The 22,050-nt window shown below is 56.7% G+C and overlaps 1 protein-coding gene across 2 annotated transcripts in view; it reads left to right on the forward strand.

Annotated features, from left to right (window-relative positions):
• The window catches only part of TBC1D22A (TBC1 domain family member 22A), a 257,407-nt gene that overhangs the window by 144,193 nt on the left and 91,164 nt on the right, over positions 1-22,050 (forward strand). For both annotated transcript variants that reach the window (XM_061418890.1, XM_061418891.1), the window contains exon 9: positions 13,093-13,202. In XM_061418890.1, coding sequence (XP_061274874.1) covers positions 13,093-13,202 — 110 coding nt within the window. The remainder of the gene's footprint in view (positions 1-13,092; positions 13,203-22,050) is intronic.

Below are 22,050 nucleotides of genomic sequence, written 5' to 3' on the forward strand. Positions count from 1 at the left end.
AGTTTCTGGAAGCAAGGCCCTCACTCCTGGCTGCAGCCTGTATTCTCCTGGGGCTGGGATACAGCTCCCCGGGCGTCCGAGCTCCTTAACTGCATGCCTCCCCTTAACCACGCTTGTCCTCACCTGAGCTCGTGGGCGGTGGCACGTTAACTACACCCTGACCGGCCTCGTGTGCGAGGCACAGGGGAGCCCCTGTTTAGAAATCTGTTTTCTTGGCATCTTTTTGATACTGGGCTTAAGGACCCTCAAGCCAGCCTACAGTGAGCAGGCCCCGTGGTCAGTACCAGACACACACATCTGAAGAGAAGAGAATGGCTAGTCTCCAGCTAAGAGAACAGATTTCCTCAAAGCACAAAACAGAAACCCTTGCCCAGGACTCCGGGCATGGAGAGTTCAGTGGTGCTCGTGGAGAATGACCACGGAACGATCAGGCCGCTGAAGCTTTGCTCTGACAAACCCTCCTCTTCTCATTTTCTCTGCAAATACTGTTCGTTGGTTGGTGTTGGGTCTTCTCTGTTCCGGGCAGCTGTAGCATTGCGTTGAGTCTCTTAACTGCCCTTGAGTAAACACATTCAAGATACCAACACATAAAAATAGTCTAACTTTTTAAAAACAAGTGAAGAATTTCAGATAAACGTAGGAAATGGAGGTCAAGCATCATCTAAGTGTTTCTGAAGTTGTGCTCCCATGCTCAGCTGGTAAAGAATCAGCCTGCAGTGCAGGAGACCAGGGTTCAATCCCTAGGTCGGGAAGATCCCCTGGAGAAGAAAATGGTAACTCACTCTAGTATTCTTGCCTGGAGAATCCCATGGACTGAGGAGCCTGGTGGGCTGCAGTCCATGGGGTCGTGAAGAGTTGGACACGACTGATTATCACTTCACTTCAAGTTGAGTGATGGCCGTGGATTCACACTCGGATTCCACCAGGACCAGCACACGAGGTCACCAGCGCCTGCAGATTGTGATGCGTTTCTGTGTGATTTTATATCCGTGGAACATTGAGCTTTTCAAGTGGCTCGGGCGTTTTTAGGCTCATCCTCAGCACTTATGGGAGCAGCCTGGCTCTGGGTGGCGTGTTCTGTGTTCACGAGACCAACCGAGAGACTGTGACAGGCTGTAGTCACGGTGACCCTGTAGCTCCCCTTTTCTGCATGGCTCACAATGTCCCAGGGCCCACACCCCTAATTTTGCGTTTTGTAATCCCAGCACAAACATGACAGAGAAGCGACTCCATCGTTTCTTCAGGCAGCTGGGTTGATAGAGGCTGGAGAGAAGGTTAACACAGCCCCTCCTTCAGTGACCTCTCACCCGCCTCCCCCGGACATGGGGCCCAGGCCTTGGTCGGGGGTCTCCCCCCGTAGCCCGTGGACAGACTGCATCCCCAGGAAGCCCAGACACTGGAGGGAGAGCAGCCCCAGTGCTGTGCCCTCCTGGTTACAGAGGCGCCCACGTGCGGGCACAGGCCGCCAGCCCGCGGTCGGGGGAGGTGTGTGTGTGTCTGTGTGTGTGTGTATTTTGACAGATTCATCTGGGGTATTGTGATTTGGGTTCCTCAGTTTCTACGTATTTCCTCGGGGCAACTGGGATCCTGCAACTGCGGTGAGCTGGGCCAGTTGGTTCCCTTCCTGTCTGCTGGGAGGCCTGGCCTCTGCCCCGAGGGCTGCGCTTAGCAGGAGACCGGGGGTCTGAAATCCCAACCCGGAGAGCCCGCTCCTGGGGGTGAGTGCCCACCTCCGCCCCACGCCTCAGGGCTGCGCTGATAACTCAGTGAGTCCGAAATGGGCTTAAGGAGCGGCCGCGAAAACGCGAAACCTCACCAGAATGCAAAACAGTGTAAATTAAACCTCATTTTACTGAGCTGTTTGAGCCTTCCCAGAGGTGGAAAGAAGGAACCGCTGATGAAAGATGGTGGGGCCACAATCTTGGGCATCCTGGCTATGGTGTAAATTCCAAATGCTCCTTCAAAATATTTTAGTAAGATTTGCCAGGAGCCCTGAAAATGTACTTACTCTTCACCTGCCAGTTTCATCTGAGATGCTTGTTGTAAGCAAACGATTCTCAACGTGGATCAGACCCCTTGTGCAAGAAAGATGTCCACGGATGTGGTCCTGATGGTGGAGAAGTCTTCAGATGACGTTGCAGCCCAGGGCAGCGAGGTGGTTATGGAGCCGGCAGAGCTCCAGGCCCGGCCTGTTAACCAGCATCCTGAAAGATGGCTTCAAAGGGCGTGTGATAGAGTGGAAGACCCTCACCACCAAGGCCAGCTTCCAGCAGGACGCATGTTTATATTTATAATGCAACCATCGCTACAGAAAAAGCTGAGAGAAAACTCCACGTAGAAAAAACTGGGGTGAGCTGGAATGCTGGAATACTCAGTGGCCTGGTTGCATTTGAGATGACAGCTAATTTGTGGCTAACTTGCCCTTTATTTAAAGGTGTGAGCTCATCAGCTTTTCTTCTGTGACTGGGGAGCAGGACTGTGTCCCTCGAGGACCCGTGTCCGTGTCGGCTTCTCCTCTTGGCCTCCAGGTGCGCAGGGCAATGGCTGCGTGGCGGCTCGGGTGACTCTGCTGACGAGGTTGACCATGCTCCCAGCCCAGGCTCTGCCCTGGACAGGCCGTGAGGCCCTTGGGCTGGTCTGGGGGCCCAGCGAGGCCGTCCCTGTGCCCTCGTCCTCAGCCTGGGCGTGGGCTCAAAGCAGGCATGGAGCCAGGCGTCCAGCCCCTCAGTCCACCCGAGGGCTCTTGGGAGAAGCTTGTGGCTGCCCCTGCCCTCCCCCTGCTCGGGTCTCGGGTCTGCAGGAGTTGGTGTGCTTCTGTAGGGCGTGGACGGTCACCTGGGACGCGGGAGCTGTGACCTGACTGTGGGACATGGCGTGGACGGTCACCTGTGACGTGGGAGCTACAGGCTGCGTGTGGGACACGGCGTGGATGGTCACCTGGGACGCGAGAGCTGCAGGCTGAGTGTGGGACACGGCGTGGATGGTCACCTGGGACGCGGGAGCTGTGACTGAGTGTGGGACACGGCGTGGACGGTCCGCCTGGGACTTGGGAGCTGTGACCCGAGTGTGGGACATGCCTTTCTGTGGTGTGGGGGGCTCCCCGCCACCCCATCAGTGGCCACAGTTGTTCTGTGCCGGCCGTGCAGGAAGGCGGGGCCGCCGCCTGCAACACCCTTCTGCATCTGAATGCTCCTACAGGCGGGGTGGAGAACGGGCGTGCTGCTTGCAAAACAGATGCCTGGACGAATTAGAAGAGGCCCACCTGTGGGACTTGCCTGCAGCCAGGCCTTCTGAGGACCTCTCGACACCCAGAGGCTGACTCCCCTCCCAGGCTGCGGGGACCCAAGCATTTGCTGGGCTGTGAGCTGGGAGGCCACCTGACCAGCAGGGAAGGAAGGGCCCCATATTTTAAAGGAGGCCCCAGGGCTCTTGTTGAGGGAAAATTTCCTCTTATGGACAAATTGGAGAGCCACACAATGGATTAGATTATTTTGAACAGAAGTTTGTTTCCAAACAATGTGGAAAGGAGGCCATTCAGCTTTATTTTTGTTCAGTCACTCAGTTGTGTCCGACTGGTTGCGACCCCATGGACTGCAGCGCTCTGGGCTTCCCCATCCTTTGCCGTCTCCCGGAGTTTGCTCAGACTCATGCCTGTAAGGTGGGGCTGCTGGCTCTTCTAATGGGCTGGCACAGAAGGATCTCTGTGCCCCAGCAGCCAAGGTGCTCACGGAGTGACTTCCTGGAGAGCGCGTCTGGGCTCTCATTGTGGCCTTGGTAGTTGGGTGGAACAGCACCGAGTTCATCCTGACCTGGGCCTGGGGTGCCCCGCCTGTTCTCATGGAGTTGGGATGTCGGGGCCTGGGTGGGGAAGCCCAGCTCCTCCGGCAGACCCCAGGGTGGTGGGACAGGACTGCGGGCCCCGCTCAGCCCTGCCTCCCGCCTGGGCGCTGCAGAGCTCCGTGGGCGCTCGTGGCCTCTGACCCGCTGTGCCCGAGCCTGTGCGTCCTTCCCTGAGCAGAACGCCTGTACTGTGAGTGCCCCGCGTGGGTCCCGAGTCTGTTTCTCTTCCCCTGTACCCGTGGTGGGTACTTTAAACTGTGAAGTGTTACCGTTTTATGTTTATTAAATTGGTTATGTTTATTTGAGTTTATTGATAGCTAGTGCTGCTGATCGCTTCCTTGTGTTTGACTTTTTCGTAAGTGTCCTTTCCAGGTGTCCCCTCGTTTTCGCCGGGCTTGCGTGTGTATTTTTCTTGCTGGGAGGCAGCTCTCTGTAGCTTGTTTGATGTCTCTCCCTGGCCTGTGCCGTGCTGCAGATATTTATCCAGTTCGTTTTACTTTCTCAGTTTTTCGCTTACGACCATTTTATATTTGACTGTGGTGATCTAGACCGGGTTTCCCTTTTGTGCTGGGCTTTTCCCTGGGATGGTCTTTCTCTGAGCTGAGAAGTCAGAATTCCAGCGTCACACTGGGGGAAGCGCCTCTACACGCCCCTCTGGGGGCGACTTTCTGCCCCAGTGCCGCACCCCAAGCTTTCCTCCAGCCCCTCTGAGTGCAGTCCACCCAAACCCTCGGGAACAAGGAGGGTCTCCTGTTGGTCAACTTTTTCTTTCCATCTGGCTGCATTAGTGATGATTTGAGTGAGCGAGCATTTTGCTGATTGATTTAAAGACCCGTTTATCCTTTGAGGAATTATTTTTGACTTAATTGCATAAAGGGAGTAAATCAATTGAGTGGATTGATTTATGATCAGTTTGTCTTCATCAGATGATCATGACTCCAGAAAGCTCATTCTCTGTTTAAATGACTGCTGTCCGCCTCCTGAAGGACGAGCCTGTCTACAGAATCTGCTTCTGCTTGGAGACGCGCGGTCAGAAAGGTCTTAACCCGAAGTCCTCCACCCCTTTCCTCGTTAGAGTAATGAGGGGCTTGAGCCCTTTAATGCAGTGAGGAGGTGTGGGAGGGTTCATCCTGTGAGCATGTGAGCGTCCAGGCACTGGTGTGTCTCAGATGAACGGCGTGGGTTTCATGATCTTTGTGAGCCCCGGGAAGGCCGTGTATGCCCTGCTTCTGATTCTTGAGCGAGGGAGAGGGCAGGAGCTGAAGAGGGCCTGCTCTCCTGGGAGAGGTGGGCCCTGGGGAGCTGTTTTCCTGAGACGGTGTGCCCGTGATTCTCAAAGGTGAGGTCAGCACCTGCTGAAGTCTTTCAGGGAGCCTCCGGATCAGAGGAGCTTGGCCTGTTCAGAGAGCCCTGGGCTTCTGTGGGAAGGAGGCTGTTGGAGCAGGTTGCACGTGACCTCATTTGGAAGAACGCCTTCTTCAGTGTGAATGAATCCTCCTTCACTGACTGGTTTCCATTGCCATTCGTGGAAGCAAGTTATTGTTCGTTGTTCAGTCTCTTAAGTTGTGTCCGACTCTTTGTGCCCCCGTGGTCTGCAGCATGCCAGGCCTCCTTGTCCATCACCAACTCCCGGAGCTTGCTCAAACTCATGTCCATTGGGTCAGTGATGCCATCCAACCATCTTGTCCTCTGTCGTCCCCTTCTCCTCCTGCCCTCAGTCTTTCCCAGCATCAGGGTCTTTTCCAATGAGTCGGCCCTTTGCATCATGTGGCCAAAGTGTTGAAGCTTAAGTTCAGTGATAAATTGGATATTTCCTTTAGCCAGAGACTTCGGGTAAACTCTTTTCTTGCTCTTCATAGAGCGTGCTGGCGTACGTGCCATGCTCTGGGCCGAGTTGTAGGTGGAGTGCCCCCTCCGTCCTGGGCCGTGGGTCTCTGGCAGCAGGCCGTCAGGCACTTGGTAGGGGGTTTGGGGGTGTCTGCTGTGTGTGAGTGGAGGGGCTGGGGACATGGAGAGTGAGGTGGGCATGGCCCTGCTCTCGGAGCTCTTACTGCAGTTGGGGGACAGGCACGCAGGTGCAGCCGTGGGGAGGGACGCGGCTGGTGACGCGTGCTGTAGAAATGTAGCTGGGCAGTGCCGCGACCCGGCCTGCCCCTGTCCTCTGCAGGTGATAGCAGTGTCTGGCATTTCATGGCGTGGAGCTGACGTGTTCCCTGGCAGTGCCTTCACTGGTGGGGGTGTCGTGCAGCCTAGACACTCAGGTGGCGGTGGCGGCTCACAGGCTCTGGTTGGGAGCGTCTCTTCCGCCCACAGCACTGTCCTCCACCAGATCCCTGCTGCCCTGCCCCGTGCGCACTGACTCCAGGGCACCGAGGTCTCCACAGCCCCCCTTCCCGCTAAGGAAGGCCAGCTCTGGGCCGGGTGCCCTGGAGCCTCAGGACCTCTGGCCCGGCCTGGCCGTGTGGACGTCCGCGCAGCTGCCGGCCGTGTCTGAGCCCGGTCTCCGCTCACTCTGCACGCGGCAGTTTCTTTGTTCGCAGACATGGCCGTGTGCGGTGCACCCCCCCAGAGATGAATCAGGTCAGTGAAGGAGATGGATAAACAGAGAGCGAGTGAATCGGTGAGTCGGTGAGTGAGCGTGTGCCTGGTCCCCGCTTCCTCCAGGCTCTGCAGGTGGTTCTGTTTCATCTTTACCTTTTTCCGGTCCCCACGTTTTCTTGCACAAACAAGTACTCAATACGAGTTAAGAGAATCAATCAGTATTTGAACCAATGGCAGTTCCACTACCAAACCTCTACTCACAGCGTAATGGGAAAAAATCAAAGAGCCCATCAAGCCAAAAGAATGCTGTGAGATTAAGCATTGTTCTTTTTATCAAAACGACATTATAAAAGCAAGAGTCACAAGGATACCGAAGCTTCCCTTCACGCCTGATCTCAGTCCCCACGCCAACCTTGTCCTTTTCCCAAGTGCTCCCAGAGGCCTTGGCCCTGGGGTGAGATACTGCATTTTTCCAGGAGGAGACCTGCGGCTGCCTGCCCACCGCCCCCGCCCCCCGTGTCCTGTCCCCCAGAGCCATGCCTTCTGCTCGGGCTGCCGCTCCGCGGGGCTGGAGACCCATGACGGGGGTGTGCAGGGGCGCGAGGGGACGGGAACAGAGCCCCACTGGTGGTGAGAGGCGGGTCCTTGTCATCAGGGTCCCTGTCAGGGCCAGGAGGCGGACAGTCGGCCGTGGCCGAAGGGTGCTGGCCTGCCTGACCCGAGGGAGCGCGTCATCCTTGTTTTGTCCTTGACCCGTGGTCCTCGTCTGCCCACGGCCGAGGGCTGCGGGTCTTCAACCCCATCGCAGAATCGGAAGCTCTAATGGCCTGTGATCTGTACCCTTGAGCTGCCTTTATGTTACTTATGTTAGAATTAAGCATTCCTACTGCTCAGCCAGTCTGATCATCACGCTTGTCATTTGTGCCGGGCCAAGGAGTTTTCGTGAATTTATGGTCTTGAGACGCCTCTCTCGCCAAAGCAGGACTTTTCCCCTACATTGGAGCCCAAACCTATGTAATTAAGTGCCGGAGTCTCTATCACCAGAGTGTCAGCGTTTCAAATTTAAACCTTCCAGGTCGAGGGATGCACGGAAGATTAGACCGCAGAGTGGCTCCAGCTTGCTGATAGAGAAGGGGGTGTTTCTGATCGCCAGTTAAGCTCCCGATTACCCCAAGAGGCTCATTGCAGGCAGGGCTCGAGCGTGGTGGGTGATGGACGTGGTCATAACGGCCGCGTTGGCCCCCTCCCCGCCCTCGCTTGTCCCCAGCAGGGCCGGCTCTCCTCCTGAAGCTGGTGGTGCGGGAGGCGCCCTCCAGCCTGTGTGGGTGGGATCCTGTGTGGGTGTCCGGGGACCCGCGAGCGTCCTGGCGGTGTTTAACTGTGAGCCGTCTCCCCCTTCTGGTTGGCAGGCCGCCCTGTTGCTTTTACCTGGTGGGGACGCCCGCTGAGAGCTCCCTGGCCCCCACCCCCGTGAGTGAGGCCCCAGCCCGTGTCCCCGGCCTTGCCCATGGCGGGTCTCCTGGGGGCAGAGGGAGGCCGCGGCAGTCCCGCCCAGGATGTCGCAGCTCGGGGAGCTTGTGCAGGGACCGGCTCTCTTGCTGATGGAGGAGAGGACGGGGGCTACTGTTCTTCTGCAGGAAGCCCTGCCTCTCCCGAGTTGTCGCCGTGCCAGGAGGCTGGCTACCAGGGCTCTTCCCTCCTGTCCGCGTGGAGTCAGAGGCCCCGGCCCCCTCTCCTGGTCCGGCGCGGCCACGATGCCCAGCGGACGAGCCCCGACTCCGGCTCTGCCCCGCCCGGCACCTTCCCTGCCCATAAGCCCCGCGTCTGCCGGGTGGGGTGTTCTCCCCTGTGGGCATCTTCCCGTGAAACAGACCCCGGCACAGAGGACACACTGTGGAAACGCAGGAGAAGCCCTCTGTCCACCTGTCTGTCCGTCTGACTGTCGGTGGTGGCGGCCGTCATGACTGCCTCTTTGTCGTGGTGTCCCAGGACTTCGAGCTCCTCACCCTGCCTGTTCTTTCCCCACTCACCTTTTCTTTCTTCCGGACACGGAAGCTTGCACAGGAGAGTCCTGCTTTATATTTACCCAAGACGGATTTTTGGATGTTTCAAAGCAGCCCTCATATCCCTCTGTGGTTTTCTCCGTACGAGGCTCTGTTCTTCCATTTTTCTGTTTCCTGTGTCTGGCGGAGGATGGCTGGCACCACCCCCCACCAAAAGCCAGCGGATCCCCTAATCCTTCTGACCCCCAAACACCCTGAAGCCTCTCGTGGTTTGCAAGGGCAGTACCACCACCATGGGGACCTTTCGCTCCAGGGCTGTTTGTGGAAAAGACAGACTTTTAGTTAAACTCTCCCAGTGGCTTAAACAGCATCGGGGGCCCCCCACCCCCCGCCCGTTGCTAAATAACTGCACCATGAAAGCAGGTGCTGACTTCTTACTCTGCACCTTTCTGTGGAAAACAGAGAGCGGTGGGTTCCTGCCCCCCAGTCACGCGGGGCGTCCCGGGTTCTCTGCGGCGCCGTCTAAGCCGTGTTCTTGTGCGTGTCTGACCTGCAGTTCTGGAGTTTTCCGTATGAATGGAGCTGTTGATAAAGATTGGGGTTGTTTTTCAAATTGCTTTTTAAACAATCAGACGGCCAGACAGCATTTTCAAAGAATTTATGCAAACCCTCGCCTAAAGCTTTTCTGTGATCCAAGGCGGCGAGCGAGGTTGTTTCTAATTAAGTGTCTGTCTTCCCTGTCGTGCGCCTTCGTGTTCACTGAGGTCCGCTCGGGACTGCGGGTCTTCTGCCCAGGACCGTGGGCGTCAGCACCTTTTCCGCCTCCCTGGGGTTGGCCTGTGTGCTTGCCCCCTGCACTCTGAAGGCCTCGTGGGGTTAGAGGTCTTTCCCCAGCTTGGTGTCCCCAGGATACAGGCCTGGCCCGGAAGCGAGGTGTGCGGACAAGCTGGGGAGGAGGGCTGGGTGCAGCTTCGAGACCGAGTTGCTCACGCCGGCGTTCATGTCCGTTTGTGATTAAAAGGTAAAGGTAAGAGTGGAATCTGGCCGGGTTTTGATGAACCGTTTGGTTTACGTTCTGTCATTTTAAGTAGGCTGTTTGTTGTAAACACCGTTTTCTGGAGTCCACCGTGGCCCTGAGTGTCTGGCTTCCGGGGCGGTGGGAGGGCTCAGCCCTGCCTGGAGTTGGGGAGGCTGTGTGGGGGCCCCCCTCCATCCTGGGGGCCCGGAGCCCCTCACCCCCTGCGCCTGCAGCGTCTTCACAGGCTGGGTCAGGATGTCCACACGGCCCAGGTCCCGGGGCAGCACTGCTGCTCGGACACGCCTGCTGCCGTGTAGCCGTGCAGGCCTCACTCCCTCCTGCGCTGGTCGGGTCTGTCTGCTCTGCTGTCCCTGTGAGTTCATCAGCTCTGCCCTTTGGGTCCTGTCTCTTCCCCTGAACCCGGGCCGGTGGCCGGGATGCTTCACCTCCGTGTCCTGTCTCCTTGGCCTCGGCCTCTCCGTCGTCACCAAGTCCCGCTGACCTGAGGTGCAGACCCCTTGCCCCACTGCCCCACCGCCCTGCGGGCCGTAAGGGCAGCGGGCAAGCTCTGGGGGCAGGTGTGCACCCGGGGGTCAGGAGGTCTTGACCCCGAGAGCTGGCGTCGCCCCGTGGTGTGAGCTCGCTGAGGGGTCAGCATGCGGCCTGTCAGTCAGAGCCTTGCTGCGCTTGCTTTTCTGTTGGTGTCTGGTCCAGCCACGCCCCCCCCCGCCCCGGTACCGCCAGTGCCCCCCTGTGCCCCCTGCCAGGGCAGCCGCCGTGGTTTCTGCTCTGTCCCTCGACTCTGACTGCAGTCCCAGCCCGGGGCTTCTGGAAGGTTCTGCGCTGTTCCCAGTGCTCTGCTGTGCTGGGGGCGCCTTCTCTGGCAGGAGGGTATTTATCTCATTCTGACAGCAGGGGTCATTCCGATTCTCTCGACCTGCAGGAGACAGACGGGCGTGGGGGCTGTCTGAGTTAAACGCCAGTGCTTCGTTACGTCTGAGAGGAACAAATGGCCTGTCGCGGGGAGTGACACCTGGCATAGGCCGCGACATTTCCTGGGATCCAATAATAAGCCCGCTAAAGAGACCAAGAACATTCGCCGTGGCGCCCGCCTGCCTCCCACAGGTGCCCACCCCCCGCCGTCCTGACCTGGGCGGCCCCGCCTCCTCTGTGACCTGGAGAGGGGTGAGGCCCTGTAGCTCAATGGTCTGGAGACCCCCGAAAGCGAGGACGTGGAGGAAAGACACTCCCAAGGAGTCCTCGGGTTGTTGTAGACCCGGCGCCCTGAGACTAGAAAGCGGTCAGCTCTCTTCTGGTTCAGGGGAAGCCGAGTCGATCCTGCCCAAGCCGTTTTCCCAGCAGGGAAGTCTGTGGCCCGAGGAGGCCACTTCCACTCCTGTCTGTGATCTCAGTCTTGAAGCAGGAGGACGTCATGCTGGGCGGGACCTGGTGCCCGCAGCCCAGACAGCGCAGTGCAGGGAGCCCTGGGGGGGGCCTGTCAACCAGCAGAGAAGACGCCGTGTGCAGAGTCAGGCGGGCTCTGTCCCCAGGGCGTTCAGGGCCCATGGGCACATGGGCCTCCAGGACAGAGTTCCGAGGCCGGGTGCTTGGCCGGGCCGGCCTGGGGGCAGAGCGAGGCCTGCAGCCCCCGGGGGGCAGGGTCACGGGCACCTTGGGCTGGGGGGGAGCCCGGAGCCGGCCTCGAAACACGTTTCACCCCAGTCCCGCGTCAGAGGGGAGGGCAGCCCACGTGGGTCTGCCCGCCGGGGCCTGGCTGCAAACAGAAAGCCCTCCCCGTTGGCCGTTTTCCATTTCTGAAGTAGTTTCCCCCTTTAATCCGCCAGCTGCTTGGGGGCGTTGGTTCCTCTTCATCTCTGCACCCTAGGGTCTGGAGTGTAGGGGTGTGGGGAGTGCCCACTGAGGAGCGGTGATAAACGACGTGGCCCGTGCGTGCTGTGGGAGGTCATTCTCCCCCAGAGAGGAGGGGAGGCTCGGGCACGCCTGGAAGCCTCGTGTGCAGTGAGGACCACCTGACAGGACAGGCCGTGTGGCCCGTGTCCACTGGCCTGAGATGGCCACACAGGACGTCCGGGGGCAGGCGGCACGCTGCCCGGGGCCCCTGGGGCTGGGAGGGGCTGCTGCTGGGCTCAGGCTGTGTTTGGGGGTGATGAAAACATTCTGGAGTTAGATAGTGGCGACGCCACCTAAGCCCATGAAGGTCCTAAGACCCACTGAATTGTACACTCGAATTATATCTCAATAAAAGAAGGCTCTAGACCAAAGCGACAAAGGCCTGCTGAGTGAGTGAGGGAGCAGATGAAGGAGGGACTGAGGGCTGCTTTCCTTTGCACAGAAGGACACATGCGCTCCCAGGGGCTTGCAGGGCCTTGGAGCCAGAGCTGCTGTGTGGTGTACATGGCCGTGAGGCTGTGCCCCGAGGGGTGTGCGTGTGTCGGGGCCGTGGCAGCCTATCTGGGCTCCTGAGGGCCCAGCCAGTGGGCTCTCCTGTGGGCTGCCGGCCTGGAAACGCCCACCCTGTTTTCACTTTCTTACTTCTGCTGTGAACAGAGAACAGAGCAGGAGGGTGTCCACGGCGGCTCCCCGAGCCTCGCACGGGGTGGGGGTCCGGCCGTGCCAGGTGTGAGGCGTGCCTGAATGCAGAGGCCTGGCCACAGCCTGGGGGCAGACACGGGTCCACGCTGTGACCCCCCATTTCCAGGCTGGCTTGCTGCGTCTCTGTGCCCCATTTTCTCAGGGGTGCAATGGTGGCCATGATAAAGTCAGTGCATTTAAAACACGATGGAGTGCCTGGCATATATAATAATCACTTGATACAGGTTAGCAGTTATCATTATTATAATTATTGTCATTTTTATCCACTTAAAACTTTCTAAATATATTCCAGGCTGAAATGTTTCTTTTCTTAAAGAACATTTTCATTGCAAGGATGCCATGCATATTTGCAAAATACAACAAAAGTAAATAAAATTTTGGAAATAAGGAGACACAATTTTTTAAACATTTATGAGTGTTAGGCTGGATGATAGCAATTTTTCTAACAATCTAAAATCAGTTTCTTCAAATGTCTGATAAGCCATTCCAATGAGGCATCTGTTTTGCATTGTGAAACTTTTAAGTTATGCTTTCTCATTAGATTTTTGTACTTGAAGGAAGAAATTACTTAGAGCGCCATTGCCTGTTCTTCCTTTCAGACACATCTGTGTCTTTGCTGTCTTGGTGTCTGCTCTCAGCGCAGCAGTATTTATCCAGTGTGGTTTTGGAAAGTCTCACCTTGGAAGCAGGTTTTTAGAGGGCTTAATACTGAGTGAATTTGTGAATACATTAGAAGCAGAATTTTTAAAAAATCTTATGGAAAAACTCTGATGTCAGTTAGGAATAAATAATATATTTTAGATCCCCTCTTCTTAGGATGTGAAATGCCCAGGAAGCAACGCTTTACAATGTATTATGTTAATTAATTGGAGAGGATTCAGAATATTAATTATCTGCAACTAATTAGGTATTAAAATTGAGGCCTGTTTAAGTGATGAGGTGAAGACAAGTCGTCCAGTTAGAGCGAGAGAAGTGGAGGGAGGGGGTCCTGGGTGGGAGGGGGGCACGTTCCTGTAAGCAGAGCACACATCCTCCTGAGGCCTGACGGCTCCTTGTCTCTCCCTCCCCTGCCCGCAGACGACGAGGACGCGGACTCCGCCAACATCTCCCGGGTGCCTGAGGACGTGCTGCGCAACGTGGAGGCTGACACGTACTGGTGCATGAGCCGGCTGCTGGACGGCATCCAGGTGAGCCCCACCCAGGTCCCGCCATCCGCCACAGCTGCTCAAGCCTTCTGAAGCCCTGACTCTGCCGCCGAGCGTGCATGCGTCTGTCTGGGGGCGCACATGGGCCCCTGGAGCCCGTGGCGGGCATGGTGCAGGCTCAGAGGGACCAGGCCCCCCCTGCAGAGTCCGATCCCCACTAGGCCCACCTCCCTCTCTGCTGCAGCTGCTGACTGTGTGGTTCTGCCCATAGTGCAGGCCGTCGTGGCAAGCTGTTTCACTGTCCACAGAACTGAGTTCAGAGGAACCTGCCTCTTAAAGGGCATCGGATTTAGAGTGACGTGGGGCGTGTGGGTGGCTGGCCCCACCGCCCTGCCATCCTCAGCTCAGGGACCTTGGCATTCTAGGACGTGGTGCTGGGTCCCAGAGGGAGCTGAGAGCCGGAGGGCGTCCTGCCACCATGGGTGGGGCCCCTGTGGGTGGGGTTCTGCTAGACCCGAGGTCAGCTGGGCTACTGGCTGAGGTTTTCGCAGAGGAGCCAATCCCCCAGGGCCTGGCGGTTTGATGGAATCCTTCGCCCCCATGTATCAGCAGGGAGGCTCTTACACAGGTGCCTGGGGAGGACGCAGTTGGCAGGTCAGGGGCAAAAGGCATCTGGGGCCTCATGTGCAGCAGGAGGTGGCTGAGGAAGCTGGCTGGCCCTCGAGCCAGCTGCAGGCCCCGTTTGGCTCAGCCGGCTCCCACACGGCCTTCTCAGACGCCCGCCTGGTGCCCAGTGCCACGCCCATTCTGGGGGTGGAGGTAGAGGCGAGTGAGCACCGTGTTACCAGGCATAAAATCACTCTGGGGACATGCACAGGGGCAGAGTGGGACCTGGAGGGGAAAGCCTGGGGCAGGGCTTTGATCTGAGGTTCGTTCTGGTCACCCCCTCAAGGACGGTCTGCTGCAAAGACAGCCGCCCCAGGCGGAGGCTACGCAGGGGACTTGGGTTCCGCCAGGACCCCTTTGTCCCAGGTGAAGTGGGGTCCTTCCACCGGGAGTGAGAGGACAGGGCGTGGGGATGCACTTGTCACCAGCGTCCCCCACAAGCCTTGGCTTTTCCGGAGCTCTTGTCACAGCAAGTGTTCCTGACCCCACTGGCTGGAGAGGCCTCAGCTCAGCTGCTTGATTTGAAGTGGTCCAAGTGAGGCTTTTCTAAGATGTCATCTAAAGACTGACACCAAGAGCTGACTCATTGGAAAAGACCCGATGCTGGGAAAGATTGAAGGCGGGAGGAGAAGGGGACGACAGAGGATGAGATGGTTGGATGGCATCACCGACTCGATGGACATGAATGTGAGCAAGCTCCGGGAGACACTGAAGGACAGGGAGGCCTGGCGTGCTGCAGTCCATGGGGTTGCAAAGAGTCGAACACACCTCAGCGACTGAACAGCAGGCAACAAAAGATTGAGGCCCTTGGGGTTAATGCGCGTAAATCAGCTACAACGATTCTCTTGAAGAAAACCGTGTGGATCCCTGTTCCCCTTGCTAACCTAGGAATTGACAAAGAAAGCAGAAGCCCTTCCTGGAGCTGAACAACGGGAACCTCATATCTGAGAGCCCCTCAGGTCGCCTGGGGACGCATTTTGTGTCTTGTAAAGAGAAATGTGCCTACTGGAGACGTATTTCAGCCCCAGCATCAATTCATCATTTCCCCACTCTGATACTGTTCTCGTATTTTTCAGTCTTTCCTCCCAAACTTCAGATTCTTTTCCTCCTTGGAAAAGAGATTGAATCGTAGTGTGAAACTTTATAAATTTCAAATGTCACTTCTCTGATCATGAGTGATGGAACTTCTGCCATTTAAATACAAGATTATCTGGCTTCTATTTGTAAATAAAATCAGCTGTACATAGAAATCGATGCTGGCTTTTCATTTTTCACCCGAGATTTCTTGTCTGATGAAAGGGTTTCTTGACAAGGTTGCTGCGTGGAAGGCATAATGTTTCTCTGGCACACGCGCGTGTGTGTGTGTGTGTGTGTGTGTGTGTGTGTGTGTGTACAACAGACGTGAGGCCGGCAGCAGCCATCCGTCTTTCTGTCACGTGGTTATGATTGATTCCACGTGATCCTCCAGTGCACAGGGATTCAGGGAGGCCCGATACGGGCATCTGGGGGCTTTGGGGGGCTCTTCTGTAATTCCCTTAGATGAGGCCGTCCCTGGCAACCCCGTGCGAGCTCCTGGGGCGCTTCTCATTGTTCGCAGGTGCTGTCACCATTCATCACGGGTGTGTGGGCCTGTGAGGGCTTCCCAAGTGGAGCAGTGGGAAGGAATCTGCCTGCCAGTGCAGGAGACACAGGTTCGATCCCTGGGTCTGGGAGATCCCCTCGAGAAGGAAGTGGCAATCTGCTGCAGTATTCTTGCCTGGAAAATCCCATAGACAGAGGAGCCTGGCGGGCTACAGTTCAGGAAGTCGAAAAGAGGTGGACAGGGCTTAGTCTTTGACCACGCACTGTGAGGCTGTGGTGCTTAAGAGGTTTCCTCTTATGGTTAAGAGGGAAAATGGGCTAGGAAGTCTGCGCCCCTCGGGCCTGGCTGCTCTCGCGCCTCGGCGCACGAGCCTGCTCCTGGTCACACGTCTCCTCTCCACGCTTCTCGGAACTTGTAGGGCGCCTTCTTCCAGCACCCTTTTCATCACATCAGTCCCTGGTTGAGAACCACTGAGAAAGCTCGTTTTTGGTTTTGTTGAGCACAACCCTCAGCCTGGTCTTCGTGCTCGTTCCCTGTGCTTGATGAGGTTCAGGTTTATATCGTGTGATGGCTGTCCACCCCGTCACCAGAGGCTTCAGGGAGGGGGTCAGAGTCTCCTTGCAGGGAAGGCCAGGGCAGCGTCGTGTGGCTGGAGGGTGACGGGGAAGAGGTGACCCCGGCGAGTGCGCAGTGTCTCCAGCCCGTTGGCGCTCCCAGGTGGCGGTTCAGCCTTGCAAGCAGCACACGGGGCAGAGCCGCTCGCCCTCGAGCAGGTGTGTGTTGGACCCACACCCCCGCCCTGAAGCCTGCTGGATGGCATTCCCCAGCTGAAACAAGTGGCGATGAGCTCTGTTTTGCTGGGGGAAATTCTGCAGGACAGCGCACGTCTGTTCATACTCTTGCCGTCCAGTAGCCTAGATGGAGAAGCTGTGTTTCTGGCTCCCCCAGGGGCCTGGGTGTGAGATGCTGCTGCGTGGGGCACCTGGCACCTGCAGACCCAGCGCCGGGTGCCGTGCGTCCCTCCCCCGCTGGTTCATGGTGGCGGGGAGCCGGGAGAGGAGGCCCAGGGCTCCCTAAAGTGAGCAGGAACCGCAAGCCGGCGGGGGACCGCAGAGGGGTCGTCAGACGCGCTGGTGCGAGGAGGTCAGGCGTCAGTGCCTGGCGAGGTGTAAAGATCAGGCGAAGACCCGCCCCCGGAAGTCCAGGTGCCATCCAGAAACAGTGCAGCGGTTCTGAGCGAGGTCTCCGCTCTGCGTCTCAGGGCCGCCTGCCGTTCCTGCTCGTGGGAGTTAAGGAGCTCCTACTCGTGGGCTGATTCTACCAGTACCTGCCAGTAGAGTTCCACCAGATGATGCAGAACCGTTTAGTGATTTACTTTAGCAACAAGAAATGCATTCTATGCTATTTTAAGTAAAACGTTTCAAGATAAACGAGTATTTACCAAAACAAAAGTGTTTAATGAGAAGAGAGGCACGGTTTGACTTTTACGTGCCTTGATGGGAGACAGCTGAATTCTCATCTGTGTTTCTACAGTCAGCTTGTTGTAATACGTATTTTTGTTGTTGTTGAAGTATATGATGAAAACCCAGACTCTCGTAGGCATGTAGTTGAAAAAGGGAGAAGTACTGTAATAGCCCTCTGGATGACCGGGTGCCTTCCCTTCAATACTGTACCACGGCCTAAGAGATGGTAGCTCCTAAAGGCCACTTGCAGTGTGACTGTGAAGCCGTGTTAGTGAACATTTGTGCTCAATCACACTAAAACCCATTGGCCCGTCTTGCGCTTGGAGCGGATCTTTTACACGTGTGGTTCTGTAACGTCAAACGTTGGTCATTGGAACATGCGGGATGCCTGAGGTATGCTGATACTCTGAACATCACGTTTCATTGAATTGTATCAAAGCCTCACCTTTGGGACTCTCCTGGTGGTCCAGGGGTTAATATTTCGCCTCCCAAAGCAGAGGGCGCCAGTTCAGTCCCTGCTCTGGGAGGTAAGATCCCACATGCCTCAAGCCAAAACAGTGAAACATAAAACAGAAGCAACATTGTAGCAGGTTCAATAAAGACTTTAAAAATGGTCCACAGCAAAAAAAAAAGTTTTTTTTTTTAAAGTCACCTTTTTTAGTGCTACCTCCTCATAAAGAACTGTCACGCTCAGATGGTGGGTCAGAGTTCTCAAAAATTTGAATTCTGGTTTCAAAGCTCAAATATTATTATTGGCAACAAATGCTGTGAATTGTTTCCCTTGAAGTGACGGGCTGACTTTGTTCACTTTTGAGGAAATGTCTGCCGGATACCCAAGTCTGAATAATGAGTTTGCCTGTCGGTCATTTTTTCAAATATCAACACTCTCAGCTCTAAGAGTCGCAGCAGCTGCTTTTCTGGAAGAAGTTTAACATTTTGGGTGCACGCCTCGAGAGCCTTGTTTCCCAGCTGTTGCTAGTGGTAAAGAACCTGCCTGCCGATGCAGGAGACAGACAAGAGACGCGGGTTCGATCCCTGGGTGGGGAAGATGCCCTGGAGGAGGGCATGGCAACCCACTCCCAGAGTCTTGCCTAGAGAGTCCCATGGACAGAGGAGCCTGGGGGGCTACAGTCCATGGGGTTGCGAAGCGTCGGACACGACTGAGCTTGACGTGTTCTTCCCATTTTTCCCACGTAATACTGAAAAGCTGTTTATTAAGGGTCGAGATTTGACACAGTACTGGTCGTAAGATTAGAACCTTTTCCTGTGTCGCCCACGACATCTTCTAAGGAAATGGCCTTTTTCAAACCATGGATGCGTGGCATTCAGGGTATGGTTGGTGGGGCCGCCTTGTCCACGCCGTGTGCCAGGGCTTTTACCTGCCACCCCCGCTGGCAGAGCCTCGCAGCGCACGCCAGCAGGGCGGCACAGGCAGACGGCCCCTCGGCATCACCACGGACGTTTGGGCCTCACCGGCCGCTGGAAAGGGCCCCAGGGAGCCCGGCGGATGGCTGAGCGCTGTGGGGGCCGCAGCCCACAGGAGGGTGCTCTCTTGGAGACGCCCCAGGGTGCGCTCACACAGGAGAAGCGCAGGATGAAGCAGTGTCGCACGGGGGCGTCGGCCGGGCGTGCCCCGGGGAGCTGTGCCCCAGGGAGCTGTGCCCCGGGGCCCGGGGGCCCAGGGTCTCGGGGTCCCGGAGCAGTGGCTCTTTCTGCCTGGGTCCTGCCCCTCGTTTCCTGGCACCGTGAGTTGTTGTTGGGACGTCGGGAGCGTGGGGTGGGTGGCCCTGGCCTGGGATTTGCTGTCCCGTCGGCACAACAGAGCCACACTTGGGTCTCACACGAGGTCAGTGTTCCTCAGGCACCGTGTCAGGTGTGCAGCCAAAGATGTACCTTTTGTAAAACTGAATTTGCAAATTTATTTTTAAACGTATTTATTTTTGACTCTGCTGGGTCTCTCTGCTGCTGCCCGGGCTTTTCTGTAGTGGCAGTGAGTGGGGGCCACTCTCTAGCTGCGGCTCCTCGTTGCGGTGGTCTCCCCGTGGTGTGGAGCGAGGGCTTCGGTTGTTGGGACCCGTGGGCCCAGCAGCGGCCGCTCCGCGACTCCAGAGCACACGGGCTCTGCCGCTCCTAAACCCCCAGCACTGGGGTCTTCCCACGTCAGGGACTGAACCAGGCCCTCTTGCCTTGGCAGCTGGATTCCTCACCGCTCAGCCATCAGGGAAGCCTTCTGAGGTCTAACTTGTAAAAATAATTTGGTAGGGAATTCGCTGGCGATCCAGCGGTTAGGACTCCAGTTTCTTACTGCCGAGGGCCCTCTGTTGGGGAGTTAAGATCCCATGAGCCGTGAGGCCGGAAAAAAGAAGCTGGGCCATTATTTCTTCCAGTCATTTCAGGGGTTGTGTCCTTGTGATGCTGCCTTTGGGGATGGTTTTCGTTTAGCTCACAGACAGCAGTCTGAGCCGGTCCGACTGACGGCTGTGTCTCTGCGAAGGACCGCCTTAGGACAGGATGACTGGACGGAGTCCTTGAGTTTTGGGGTGGGGAAGGGGTGTTCCCCTGCACTTCCTGGGAGGAAGCTGCTGGAGGGCCCACGCAGCAGCCCCGCCTGCCTGCCCCGGGGCGCGGCGGGTCGGGTCCCCAGCCCAGGCGGCCGCACCCGTCCTGGCCTGCTTGGGGATTGTTCTTGGGCCTTCGCCAGACTTCTCATTTCACTAACGCTGCGCGCCAGGGCTGCCGGGAGCTTTCACCTCCTGAATTACGGCTTCCATACCTGCCCGCCCTGCAGTCAGGCCATTACTCTCAGATTCATTACTTAGCAGGACAGCCTCTTGGAGTAGAAAGGAACCGTTGCCTTTTATAATTAGTCATTTACATTTTCTTGCCTTGGGGAAGAATCACTCAGTTCTAAGAACTGGTTGCTGGCGTGGAAGTGATGAGAATATTGGGGAAAGTAACTTTTATCTCGGAGCTTACTTGTCAGAGAAAAGGCCGGCAGCCTGGTGCTGTAGCGACTCTGGCAAAGGAAGGCCAGGGATGACCAGACCTGTGTCGGGGGACTGGAGGGGATGGGGAGGGCGGGGGTGAGCTCGCTGCGGTGAGTTATCCCGGGAGAGAATAGTCATGGCGCACCCCAGGACCCAGAGCCTACACAGAGAGCTCCTAGAGAAGGTTCTGTTCCAACAGGGAGAGAGGCCCGACGACCCTCAGAAGGAGCCAGGACCTTGATCTGTTTTCACTCCCCGCCAAGCTCCTAGGACAGAGGACAAAGGGCCGGTCTGCTGCTTGGGAAAGCAGTGGAGAGGACACCCACGTGGCCCCCACTTGGCCTGTGTTCTTCACATCAGGCGTCTCCACCTGGAAGGGGCAGCAGAGCGGCAGGAGGGGGGTGGAGAGCCGGGCCTGCACCCAGCCCGTGAGTGGACGGTGAGTGGCCGGAGAGTCTGGTCCACGTGAGGCTCTGCTCTCTCCTCTCCGGATGCGCCAGGCTCGGAGACGTGATCTGAGAGCCGCAGTCGAGAAGGGTGAGGGCTCCTGGCAACGTTTTAGAAAGGCTTATTGAATAGACAAGAATGTGTGGGCTCGTGGGCTGCAGCAGGAGATTCATTAAGAATGAATTATTGCATGCCAATTTAAAAAGAAGATTAAGAAAAAAATTCATCTACAGTAGCATCGAAAACAGTGAAATCCACGTTGTTGCCTGGATGAATAGTTCACTCCTGTTAATTACCAGGCAGCACTGCACCACGTGAATCTGTCAGCTTGTCTACACGTCCTGCAGTTGGCGGGAGCCGAGGCTGCTGCTTCTCTTTGTCTGCCAGGAAGGGAATTTCCTCGAGCGCTCGTGTGCAATCCTCTGGTTGATGTGTACTGTTTCTCTTGGGAGGGTTCCTAGGAGTGGACTTGCTGGGTCATGGCACAGAGCTATACTAAGTTCTATGAAAAACGTCCAGACCTTTCCCCCCGGTGGGTTGTGCTGCGTCACACACCCGTCAGAAGTGCGGCCTGGCTGCTGCACGTCCGCACCAGCTTCGCATGTCCCTGCTTCCTCTGCGTGCGCGTGTGTGTTTACCTATACCATTGGGCTGCAGCCCGCAGGCCTACAAGGCCCTGTGCGTGCCCAGCTTCAAGACCAAAGAAAAGCCCAGAGTCAGTGACAGAGACAGCAATGGTTAATGGATGAGGGACCTTACACGTCTGAAACAAGGTCCTGGAGTGACCCCCATGGGTGGTGGGCGGGACGTGGAGGCGCTTTTTTGTTCCCAGAGGAAAGGGAGTTTGCCACTATGAGGGAATCAGGTTGCCTTTTTATGCTGTTCGTGGAGTTCTTATGACAAGGACACTGGAGTGCTTTTGCCGTTTCTTCCTCCAGCGGACCACGCTTTGTCAGATCTGCTGTGACCCATCCATCTTGAGTGGCCCCGCACAGCACAGCTTATAGCTTCACTGAGTTAGGGAAGCCCCTTTCCCGCGATAAGGCTGTGATCAGCTTTGGCCACCTGATGCAAAGAGCTGTTGTTCAGTTGCTCAGTTGTGTTCGACTCTTTGTGATCCCCGGACTGCAGCATGCCAGGCTCCCTTGTCCTTCACCATCTCCCGGAGCTTGCTCACACTCATGTCCACTGAGTCGGTGATGCCATCCAACCATCTCATCCTCTGTCGTCCCCTTGTCCTGCCTTCTTTCTTTCCCAGCCTCAGGGTCTTTTCCAGTGAGTCAGCTCTTCCCATCAGGTGGCCAAAGTATTGGAGCTTCAGCTTCAGCATCAGTCCTTCCCATGAATAGTCAGGACTGATTTCCTTTAGGCTGGACCGGTTGGATCTCCTTGCAGTCCTAGGGACTCTCAGGAGTCTTCTCCAACACCACTCATTGGAAAAGACTGTGATGCTGCGAAAGATTGAGGGCAGGAGGATAAGAGGGCAGCAGAGGATGAAACGGCTGGATGGCATCACCGACTCAGTGGCCATACATTTGAGCAAAGTCTGGGAGACAGTGAAGGACAGGGGAGCCTGGTGTGCTGCAGCCCATGGGGTTGCAAAGAGTTGGACACAATTTAGCCAGTAAACAACAGCAAAGTCAGGCTGGCTCATTAGTTATCCGGGAAACCCACTGAGGGGCAGGCCCCTCACTGCCCCTTTGATAAGAACAGCCACGAGCTGGAGGCCAGGGCAGGTGCGTAGG

The sequence above is a fragment of the Bos javanicus genome, chromosome 5 (genome assembly GCF_032452875.1).
Source record: "Bos javanicus breed banteng chromosome 5, ARS-OSU_banteng_1.0, whole genome shotgun sequence".
In the NCBI taxonomy this organism is placed as follows: Eukaryota; Metazoa; Chordata; class Mammalia; order Artiodactyla; family Bovidae; genus Bos; species Bos javanicus.